The sequence below is a fragment of the Sebastes fasciatus genome, chromosome 19, assembly GCF_043250625.1.
Source record: "Sebastes fasciatus isolate fSebFas1 chromosome 19, fSebFas1.pri, whole genome shotgun sequence".
NCBI lineage: Eukaryota > Metazoa > Chordata > Actinopteri > Perciformes > Sebastidae > Sebastes > Sebastes fasciatus.
In genome coordinates, this window is record NC_133813.1 from 14,263,201 (window position 1) to 14,275,518 (window position 12,318).

The window sequence follows — 12,318 nt, forward strand, 5'->3', positions numbered from 1 at the left end:
TTTAATGACTATGTTAGCAGACACTATAATTAAAGATACAGTACATGATATACAACTTTAGCAGTGTACTACAGTTACATAACAGCAGGAGGAACATTTACAGCGACCAATAACTCTTTCAATGTACGACAGACTTGAAACAGCGTGAACATGCTGTATGCTTTAATGCAAATTCCACTTACTCTTTGACACTAGGCTCTGCTTTGAGAGAGAGGTCAGCTATGCACTTCTCATCGCTTCCACAGTCCACCAGGGGAATCTACAAGATAGAGATGTACATTTTCAAGAAGTCATCCTTCAGTCAAAAATGCATTTTCTCAGTCCATCCTTCAAAGAGTGCATTCTTCCTCACTTTGTGCCAGACACGGGCTCCTACCCTTCAAAGTCTTAAGGATTTTTTTTAAATACTTGAACAACAATAAGTCTTCAGAAGCTCCTCAGCAGAAATCGGCTGCTGTTGCTGTGTATTTGTGTGTCTCACTGACTAAAAGGGTGAACTCAGATGACCTTCATTTCCTTTCCCTTTTCCCCCAGAGTGTGTGTGAGGGTCACAGTCAAAATTAGTTCCCATTCTCAATGCTCTCCCACTGGACTGTTAAGATCAACAGTGTCTACTCTCCCAAGAAAGGGCGAGAGAATATCATATGCAGCACAATGTCAAAAGAAAAACTTCCGTTTGATGACTTCCCCTTTCTGTGTGAGTGTCCCTTCTCTTCCTTTCGATAACAATAACAGGAGAGGTCCTAATAACGCTTCCTAGCTTGTGTGACGGTATCTGCCACTGAGGATGTGTCGAGGCTCATAAACACATCACATATGGTCCTGTGTTTAGACGTGAGAGGAGGTTGTGTTGTTGCTACTGTGAGTTTCACACACCCAGGCTGTCATTGCATTCTTTGTTACGTGTTGAAGCTGAATTCTCGTGTAATATTTCCCCTCTTTATCTGGACACATCACTCATTGCAACACTTATCTGGAGAGACTCTTGTTAGAACAAGTATGCATGAGGGAGTGTGGGAAGGCTGTCCTGACTGTTTGGTGTTGAAACACTAATGCAGTCTTCGGGAAACACTGAAAGAAGGCAGTCAGCTGTTGCAGATGCTAATGTAGTGTAACAGCAGCAGGTTTGGAGCCAGACAAGAACACAACCAGTCCTCACTCTTGGATTATAAAGACAGACAGATGGAGGATGTTCAAGACGAGGTTCAGATCCTTCCTGTCTGTGACTCTAATAAATCTTCTGCTTGTTCTTATGTTGGCGGTTCATACTTAAAAGTGCTGAGAGAGACTCTTACAAGTGATATGAAACACTGTCTTACTGTCTTATTGATGGATCTGGGAAGGCTCTCATCCAGGACGGGGCCTTGGTCTTCATCAGCCAGTTCAAACTCTAAAGACACCATGAGAGGGTCTCGGAAGTCAAGGCGGGCCTGGAAAAAGGGACAGGACAGCTCTGTAATGTCAATAACGCTTCAATTTAAGAGTAAATATAAGATTTCACTTTGATAGGAATAATAGTTCAGACTGAAGTTGGTACGGGTTACCATGGCTACGCGTCTCCAGCCAGCATGGAGCCTCTCAGAAAGTGATGAGCGTCCGAATTCATACTGTTTATTCACTCAAAAGTATGTTGAATGATAGTACACATATTGAGTATGAAGTGCAAAGTATGCTATTTGGGACGTAGCCCATGCCTGATCGACGGCTTCTTGATTCTCTTGTTAAGCTTTGTTGCAGCTTATTATGTCAGAGTCATATCATTCAGACTGTAAGTACGAGCAACCAAGTCAGAACATTTTTCCACGTCAGCCTCTGAGCTGTGATCCAGAGTTAGGAATTTCAGACATTGATGATATCTCCCACTTGGCGAACTACAAACGTGTCAACAAACCAGTGACAAAACGGCTGTGAAGCCTCCATTACTGGAAAAGTCATCAGATTGGCAGCACACTGACAGATGTGAATGAAACAGAGCACTGGGCACCAAAACACCACACGGAGGGGCGAAGCCAATTTCAAGGTCAGGCGCTCTTACGGCGCTAAATCTGCAACCATGCCAGCAGGTCAGTGAGGCTACACTTAGGCACAGTGGTGCTTAAAACTACTTTTCGAATGCTTCGTTTTTTGTATGTAATAATAAAGTATAAATCCCAAAATAGCCCATGAAATAAGGAATAATCCCACAACTTTATTCTTTATTCATAATTAAAACAAAACCACAAATGTTAACCTCATAGTGGTGCTAGAGGAAGAGCCAGAGGATCTCCAAAGTCAGTACTCTTCATCCTCTGGGCACCATGTATGTATGTACATACTTTCATGGCTGCTGACATCCCTTAAATTAACTCCAATCAACCAGAATAACTGGAAAAACCCGTCTGGAGGCACAAATATGAGTCTTTCTAGAGCCTGAGAGAGAGTATAACGTGAGGAACCCATGCTGCATTAGTCAGGCACATCACTGATATGGAGCTACATACTGTAACATAAAGGACGCTTCAGCAGACACTCAGTATTAAACTCTTTTTTAGGACATGGATTCATTCAAGATACATCTGCTTGTGGTTCGTACAGTTGTTCAGATCTGTTCAGATTTGGGTCTGGTCCATCTTGGACTCAGGTAAGATAGCTGTGGTACAAATCCTCTGACCTCTCGGCGCTGGACCATGTGGGAAGTTTCTGCACAAGCTGGCCCACTAGAACAGAGCAGGTATTCATCAGCAACAGCAGCTGTTTCCACTGATTAGTTCCTCTGTCTCTTGCCTAGAGGCAGCTAATCAGAGAAATCCATTGCTGCCGTGGAATGAGAAACTTTGCGCACATGGCTTTAACTGTCACATAAGTGGTGTAGCTGTAACGTATGAAGGTTTCAACTGTGATAAACAGCGTGTGACGCGCCTGTTAGGCCAGTTGTAGAGATCTTCCTCGACCTGGAATGCCACTTTGTCACATTTTTTTCATTCTCTCTTTCCCTTTGTCCCCTTCTCTCCAACTCTCCCGAGAGCCTACAGATAATTTATCACTCAGAGCAGCACGGCGCTGTACTCGGCATGCTTTGATCAGGACGGGTCTGTTTCATGTTACAACCAAGGTCTTCCTCCTCACAACTTTGTCCTGTCTCCTTTCTGGCTCAAAACACTATTTATATCTCAAATAAACCTAGAATATAACTTTCATGAATGAACTTGTAGTCATCCAGTTGATCTGATTACTGCATCTTGTGGATATAGGGTTAAAAACATAGTTTTGGGGTTGATTTCGTACAGGTCAGAAACTGTAAGTAACCCCATGTGGACATCATTAAGATCAGAGTACTTGCCGACATCATGAAGGTTTCTCGCACACATTTTCTCTCTCTGTCTTTGATGGTGAATGTCCTGGTAATCTTGCGATCACTTTTATCGTCCGTGTCAATAAATGAGGCCCTGGCTTTTGCACGCAGAGCATCCAGCGTCAGATGGTAGCGGATCTCTGCAGAGCACGACAGTAAAGAAAACACGTAGTAATGAAACACAACATCTTTGACAGTGAGGCGGCAGAGAAATGAATGAATTAGGATGCTGAATGACTCACCCGCAGCAGCGTTTACGTCCTGATTGTCAGATTTGACACTGTAGACGAAACACACCTCAGTTGTCACACACGCAGATTTGCGTCCGCCGTGTTCACACTGGTTCTGAGTCTGTTGCAGGTTGATTTTAACAGGGTCGAAAGTCATGTTGGCACGGAGCTCTGCAACATCTCTGGACCTGGGGAAATGAAGCAAACATGCCAATTTCTAGAAAACATAACTGTAGCTGTCGTTTGGTGCAATATGTGTGTGTGTTGAACTGTGTGCATGCATCTACTTGTATCATCATTCATTGACAAATACATGAATAAATATTTATATCTTCTTACAACTACATTATAGTGTGTTATAAATTATTTATTCAATGGGGCAAAGTATGTTAAAAGCTGAAGAGTTGGAAATGTTTCCACGTTTAAGTACCAACAGACTGTAATGATATCATGACGGCTAAACACAAACATCTGTGGAATCACAACAACAACACAAGGTGCGAAAGCTGTGCGTAGAGATGTGCTCATCCGTTTCTTGGAATAAGTCATTCAGCATGAAAAAAAGCGATAACGCGTTAACGCAAATTCATTTTAACGACACTAATTTCTTTAACGCATTAACGCAACTTGCGATTTTTAGGTTGTAGGGGGCTCAGTTTTAAAGCTAGAGTGAAGATACTGGCATCATATTAAAGGAACCCAGTGGTACCAACCATGTCATACTAGCTTGTCTGGAAGGAGGCTAAATAACGCTCCAAACTTATGCTTCATTTTGGCGAGGAAAATGGCCATTTTCAAAGGGGTCCCTTGACCTCTGACCTCAAGATATGTGAATGAAAATTGGTTCTATGGGTACCCACCAGTCTCCCCTTTACAGACATGCCCACTTTATGATAATCACATGCAGTTTTGGGGCAAGACATAGTCAAGTCAGCACACTGACACACTGACAGCTGTTGCTGCCTGTTGGGCTTGAGTTTGCCATGTTATGATTTGAGCATATTTTGTTATGCTAAATGCAGTACCTGTGAGGGTTTCTGGACAATATTTGTCATTGTTGTGTGTTGTTAATTGATTTCCAGTAATAAATATAAACATACATTTGCAAAAAGCAGCATATTTGTCCACTCCCATGTTGATAAGAGTATTAAATAGTTGACAAATCTCCCTTTAAGGTACATTTTGAACAGATGTGTGATTAATTTGTGATTAATCGCGATTATATATTTTAAATGATTGACAGCCCTAAAAGAAATCTCAGTCAACTGAGACCAAAACAACTGATTAGTCAACTAATGGAATAAGACGGGGCAGCCCTACTCCTTTCTCAAAGGAAGGAACAAGAAACGGATGTATCTTGAGCATAAAACTTGGACTCAACTCTCTCCATCAACTGTTGAGTTTTTCTAAAACACAGCCAACAGTCCAGGAAGAACAGCCGCCTGCTGCCAAATCCTATTTAAACTCTAAGCCACTTGGGAGATGAAGTTTTCACACAGCTTAGCTGAGCCTCTGCCAGTAGACAGTGTGGGAGAAGGTCTGCCTGGGAAGTTAAATCATGGTGTGGGCTGATGTTTCAAAACTTTGCGGGTTGTCCAACAGCCAGGGGTTGAAACAGAGAGATCATTAGGAAGTTGTTGGTCTCGAGTCCACAAGCCCAGTGGGACACGCACAGCTGTCTAAACCCGGGTAAGACAATGCAAACCGGACATGTAAGACGAAGTCTCCGGGATACGGGCGCCGCTGCTGGTAATGGTTCAGGTGGAATGTTTATATGTGAGGATGGGCCATGTCTCACCAGAATAGTGAAGCCCCTCCAAGACCTCCTATGGCAACATCAGTGATTCCATCTCCATTGAGATCCATGGCTCCATGTATGGACTGGCCAAAGAATTTCACCTTTACACCGTCCCCACCTGCAGGGATACGCTAACGAGAAACACAGAACCAATTAGAGCACGTTAAAGGAAAATTCAGGTTTATTTCAACCTGGCATATTTCTCATAAATGCAGCACTGACATTGTTCTTACCTGCACAAATTTCTCTTTCAGTGACGTCTTATCTCCATGATAGATGTAGACGGCCCCTCGGTGGTCGTTCTCAAAAGGGGCCCCGATCGCCACGTCATTAAACCCGTCAAGGTTGAGATCTAATACAGCTGCGATGGCCGTACCAAACCGGGCGCCACATGGTTCGTTTTTATTGGTGCAGCTGGCTGAGTGGGCGGTGCAACAGGACTGATTGACAGGCTTTAAAGTGAACTCGTGCTCAAACTTGTCGTCCTGAGCAAAGAGACAAACAATCAGTGGGTGCACCATCACAATCTGACACAAGCTCTTTTAGTGAAAGACACACACAAAAGCACCAGTTTTTCTTTTGAATGAATCTTCTGTACCTGGTTGAGTTTGTAGACGTAGACTTGTCCCTGCTCGTCTCTTTCTGTGCCCATGTACATCGGAGCTCCGACCAAGAGGATGTCCGTGTAGGAATCTCCATCCACGTCGACAGTCTGCAGGACGCTGCCGAAGTAGGAACCAATCTACAAAACACAACAACATTACAGAAAACTCAATGATAACTCAGAATACTCAGAACACAACAACAAAACCAAAAAAAAATAGAGCAACATTTTTATTTTCTTACTGTGTTTTGTCCAATGTTGTTGTGTTTTGCACATCAAGATGTTCTTACCTCTTTCCCTCAGGATGAATACAATATTATCGTATCATTTTTAAAGGGGACATATCATGCTCATTTCCAGGTTCATACTTGTATTTTGGGTTTCCTCTAGAACATGTTTACATGCTTTAATATTCAAGCTAGAATTACCACCTTGCCAAGTTGCAGTTTGCATCCATGTCCGTCCAAAATGTCATCACTTCATCATTTAAGACATTTGTTTTAAATTGTCATAATTAGCATATGAATTTTTGAGTTATGACCAAGTAGACGTTTGTGCCGAGAATGGGACGGACATACGGTCACAGTGATCTTTGACCACCAAAATCTAATCAGTGAGTCCAAGCCCCTTAAGGCGTTCCTGAGAAATCGCGTTCACGAGAATGGACCGGATGGACTTATGTACGTACAGACGTCCATACGGACGGACAACCCGAAAACATAATGAATCTGGCCACGGCTGTCACCGGCATGGAGGCATAAAAACACATAGTTTTTCTCATACTGTCTGTCTGAATATACCTGTATTCACCCTCTGTCTGAAACGCTCCGTTTTAGCGCCTGTCTCTTTAAGACGCCCCTCAAAAAAAGTCCACTCTGCTCTGATTGGCTTGTGAGAAAAATATGGTGCACCTTTGCAAAGGTAGTTCTCAAGCTGTGAGCAGTATATTCTAATGAGCCTGCATGTGACATAGGAAGGGTAGCCACATCTGAATGGCTTGTTGAATCACATGTTTTCTGATCTAGACAGCCCACAAAAAACTGTTTGTCTTATTTCACAGTTTGTGGGTTGGTAGATACTCCAGATACCCAGATGTATGAGCACTGATAAAGTGAGTCGTTCATGATATGTCCCCTTTAAAGTCTGATTGATAAAAGACGTCTTCTCTGTAAAAATACACAGAACTAGACAAAGGCTAGTAGCCCAAACACCAAACTGCAATGGGCTCACCTGTTCTCCTTTCAGTATCTGTGAGATGACAATGTTGTTCTTTTCATCCAGACGATAGATAACAACCCGGCCTGTGTGGTTGTACCGCGGTGCACCTGTGATGTACAGCACTCCATCAGGGGTGGATGCTGACTCGACATCATAGCCTGCAGAGACATGTACATACACATGTATACACTGTATTAAAGTCAATGCATACTATACATAAACATCAGTGTATGCACTTAATGACGTCATGAGAAAAACAACTCTCTTTGAAGGGTATTTTTAAATGCGACAGCCAGTTGTTTACGTCTCACTGTGTGGAGGAAACTATAAAACACTACTGGAAGCTGGCAGGAACACAAAAACACACACACAAACACACACACTCACAGACAAGCACACAAAGTCTGCAGTCAGACCATTAGGTATTCAATCAGGGAAGACTCTTATGAATTAAATGATGATTTATTACAAAGTGCACAAATTATGAATAGCACATTCTTTGGCGATTTAGCTCTGGTCTATTGCTCTGGTCACGATAGACCAGAGCAATAAGGAGGTCACGATAGACCAGAGCAATAGAGAGGTCATAAGACCAGCATATAATAATAATAATAATACATTTTATTTAGTGGCGCCTTTCTGGACACCCGAGGACCCTTAAAAAGATCAATTAAAACATTGACAGATAAAACAATATAACAACAACAGGACATGACAGAGACATGATTGTACAGACACATAGGATGGGAAATAATAAAGGGGAAGTGAAGCTGTAGTAGGATGTAGAAATATTCCCCCCGGGTCTAGACACTGGTGGTGGTGGTGGTGGTGAAGACTGATGCAGATCCGATGAATGAAGTGGAGCAGGATTACTCTGATGTGATGAATCTGGAGGTGATGGGGTGGTGGAGGGTCGCGTCCGTTAGTGCTGAATGCTGACTGAATGCCTATGATGAACGCTGGAGCCAGAGGGAGGCTGGCGCTGAGACCGTACCGTTATATTCTCCCCCAAAAGAAACCCCACGGATGACGTGTCCGTGGAAACTGAGACTGTGTAATTTGCTTGCTCGTGAAGAAGAATGTATGCCGTTATGCCACTGCACAGGTGTGTGTGATGTTGAGATGAGGTCAGCCATGACTAAACACTGTTTAAAGTGGATCGTGTGATCGAGCATATGTCAGAAGGCGACGCGTCCCCAGCCATATGTCCCAGTTGAACCGTAGCTGCACCGTGGTTATGAGTTGATGCCAGAGGTGACGTTGTTTCCACGTCGAATGCATTCGTCGAATGCATTCGCATTCCCGGCGTCGGAACGCCGAAGCTTGTCGCAACCATCGCATATATATATTAGCCATAAGGCTTCGTTGTTTCCGAGAGGCACTGCCCTTCCTTTACCACGATGTGACTTTTATTTATTTATTTCGAGCATGGTTTTGAATCTGCCTCCAGCTGCCGTCCATGAGAGCCACGAGACGTTCATTTTGCCAACACCTACCGACTTTCAGACCAGTTTATGATTATATGAATCATATTCTGTTACTGTAATGCCTACTTCTCTCTCAAATGTTTTCATAAACATTTTGTAGTGTACTGTTATCTGTAATTGTTCCCAACGCATCTGCAAGACCTCAACTCGGGAGGAAACAGGCAGTAAGAGCTGATCTGAGGTCTGCTGCCCTTCTGTCGTCTATGACCCGGCTGTCATGAATCAATATTCTGTTACGTTAATGTTTATTTCTTCCGCATATTTTCTCAGATCATCTTGTAGTGCACAGTTTAGCTGTGAGATGAGAAGGTTTGTGACGCCGCCGCCATTGTGAATTTGGCGAAGGAACAACGAGTTCTGTTCACATGACCGGAGCACACCCGATAGGAATGCTCTCTGATGGTCAAAGTCTCCCGTCCAGGGTTAGATCTTTTAAGCCTTAAAACGGAGCCATGAGGAGGAGCAGAAGTCTAGTTATCTCTCAGAACACTTGAATTACTATATGCTGAAAGGTTATGGAATTGTTCCCAATGCAGCCAATACTGACTCTGAATTTTAACTCATATGACGACTATAATGTATTAACTTGCATTTAAGTCCAATTACACAGGACTTGTGGGAACGTACAAGCGCCACTAGATGGAGACAGCATGAAAACAGCGTATGAGACTTGCAGTGCTTATTACCGTAATACGAGACTCGAGATTACCCAAGTAAACCGAAGTTTGATATATGTCACAGATTTTAGGAACAGAAGGCTGCTTCAGTCCAGAGTCTGTAACCATGTACGCTGTAGAATTAGAGCGCACCGCTATTACGGTATTAGTTCTCTTTGAGCCGTGATGCGCCGAGAGAATGAAAAGTGTTACAGTTTGAACAAACACCTCGAAAACTAGTTAAAAGACAGCTGGTTAAAGTACTGGATCCCGTGAGACCACCGGTTTGATGTACCCGCTGAACTTGTGGATTTATTGAGCAGATGACTTTGAATCACGTCGGTTCTTCTGTGAGGAACCCGAAAATGTTTGAACTCTGACTGAATACGGAGCGGAATGAATGATGCATGATATTGAAGCTATCCAAACCTCGAGTGCGATGTCTGTAGCCTGGAGTAGTGAACAAGAGGGAGAAACTCCTTTGCTGAGGATAAGACGTCGCTGGTTATACCACTGAGACTGGATTAAAGTACATGAACTATTTGCCGTTTGCATCGAGCTCTCTTTACTATCGATAACTTTGAATCACGTCGGTTCTTCTGTGAGGAACCCGGGATGTTTTAACTCTGACTGAATGCGGAGCGAGATGAATGACGCATAGATATTGAAGCTATTCAAACGTATGACGACGTTTCCTCGATGGTGATATGTGGCCTCTTGCCAGGTAATATGAGGCTGTGAATTTTGTGAAGCTTTTACCTTAGATGAATGGCTTGAGGTAGGATGAACGTAGTGACGAGGCGGCTGTGATGAAGAAGCCAGACGCTGTTGAAAAACGCTGATGAGGCACGAGCCTGAGCATATGAGCTGAATGCATAATGTTTGCTGGATTACCCGAGACTGCGAGTGCGATGTTTGTAGCCTGGAGTAGCAGATGATGCTGCCTGAGCAGTGAACCAGAGGGAGGAGAAACTCCTCTGCTGAGGATCAGACGTCGCTTGTTATGCCACGAGACTGGATTAAAGTACGTGAACTATTTGCCGTTTGCATCGAGCTGCTCGCGTCCGTTAGTGCTGAATGCTGACACTGAAAACTCATAGAGGAGAATGGTTTTTAAACTTTTGACAGCAGCATGTTATTGGTTGAGGGAGATATGGCAAGCTCTGATTGGTCACTGAAAAGAGAGACGCCCATAATCAGCTGACATATTAATAGCCCATGAGAGAGAGAGAACCAGAATGAATGAGAATGAATGAGCTTGCACCCCCAGTCTTCCTGTCTGAATTTACGCATGAGCTTCATTGAGCATGTGCCAGCAGCTGAGTTTACAGTACGCGAGCCTGGACCCACCAGTGCTCTTTCTAATGACATGTTGATTAAATAACTTGATATTAAGATGCTGCGGTTGCTCTACGGGCCATAAAAGGCAGCAGGACGGAGAGAAAAGCCTCTGTGTATTATTTATGTGACAAAGAGACCGAGGCATCTGAGTTCAACAAATTACACATCTTACTCCTCCATGCAACTCTATATTTATTCTGCAGCTGTAAAATTTCACCTAATCTCTTGAAAGATCTAGTTCCTCTCTCTCTGTGTAACACAAAAACACTATAGAGTTCTTCATGCACGAGCAAAAGCTGTATTCTCTGCATTTTATCCAGCTTATTAACAGGTGTATGTTTTTGTGTTTTTGCAGGAACGCATGGGCGGAAGAAACACTAAAGCACATGTGCAGTGGGCCGCACGACGCAGAAGCTCTGGAAGCTACAACGCTTTTTTGGCTTATGCACCCGACGAGCAATTTTCATTCATGTGACTTGGCACCATCTTTGAGTCCTGTATCCAGTTCCTATTATACATCCGTGGATCTCCACTCACAGTAAGAAGCTGAATGAGAAATTATGTTTTCAGGGCCTTTAAGACTTTACGAGTGAACTCACCGAGGTACCCAGCGAGTCCTTCGTACCCGGCCTCAGTCTCTGGGTCGTAGAACTGCGTCTTCCCTGGAATGATTGTTCCTGTAGCAGTATGCATTACCACCGTCCCGTTCCAGTCATACGCTCCCACTGCTCCCAGTAGCACGCCTTCCTACAGGAGACAACAGAGCCGATATCAGGAGCAGTCGGATATGAGATTAGAAGAATTAGGACGATTTCTGTTAGTGATTGGTGTACAAAATACTATTGTCATCTTTACAGTGGTCCAAAAACAGTGGTCGAAGAAGTACTCAAATCCTAAACATTAACACAATGTAAAAAAAAAAAGTTCTGCATACAAAATTTGTAGAAGTACAGAAGTATTATCATTAAATGTACTTAAAGTTAAAGCATTCATTATGCAGAAAGGCCCCTCTCAGAGTGTCATATTATTATATATAAATATATATTGTTGGGGTGTTATTACTGATGCATTACCATGTAAGCACTGGGTGGATTTTGGGTAGATCAATCTATAAACATATTGTATTTGTTAAACATATATTTGCATATATAATCTGAGTTACTAGTAACTAAAGCTGTCAAATAAAGAGTAAAAAGGACCTCTGAAATATAGTGGAGATGAGGTATTAAGTAACAAAAAATGGAAATACTAAGTATGAGTCCAAAAATTATACTTTAGCACAGTACTTGAGTAAATGTATTGAGTTACTTTCCACCACTATTAAAAAAGACAAAATAGTAGCGCTGAAACAATTATTCACAATCAACAGAATATAAATTAACAAGTTTGATAATCAATTAATTGTTAAAGTTTAAGTTAAAGTTTCTGATTTTCTCTGTTTTATATCATTGTAAATTAAAAAATAATAATAAAAAAAATAATAATTATCTTGGGGTCTTGGATACTGTGATAAGCATTTTCACTATTTTACAAATTAACTCATTATTATGGGAAATAAAAGATTGACAGGTCAATCAATAATGTATCCTCTTAGAAATTAGACACAAAATCAATAACATGGATAAAATACAGCGCCGCCACAAGGCACACACG

General features: G+C 42.5%; 1 protein-coding gene across 1 annotated transcript in view; it reads right to left on the reverse strand.

The window, feature by feature from the left end:
- itga1 (integrin, alpha 1) overlaps positions 1-12,318 on the reverse strand; it is a 56,959-nt gene that overhangs the window by 6,418 nt on the left and 38,223 nt on the right. The window contains exons 11-19 of the mRNA XM_074618802.1: positions 11,265-11,412; positions 7,194-7,339; positions 5,958-6,101; positions 5,593-5,844; positions 5,360-5,490; positions 3,574-3,749; positions 3,320-3,471; positions 1,320-1,430; positions 183-259 (exon numbers count right to left, since the gene is read on the reverse strand). Coding sequence (XP_074474903.1) covers positions 183-259; positions 1,320-1,430; positions 3,320-3,471; positions 3,574-3,749; positions 5,360-5,490; positions 5,593-5,844; positions 5,958-6,101; positions 7,194-7,339; positions 11,265-11,412 — 1,337 coding nt within the window. The remainder of the gene's footprint in view (positions 1-182; positions 260-1,319; positions 1,431-3,319; positions 3,472-3,573; positions 3,750-5,359; positions 5,491-5,592; positions 5,845-5,957; positions 6,102-7,193; positions 7,340-11,264; positions 11,413-12,318) is intronic.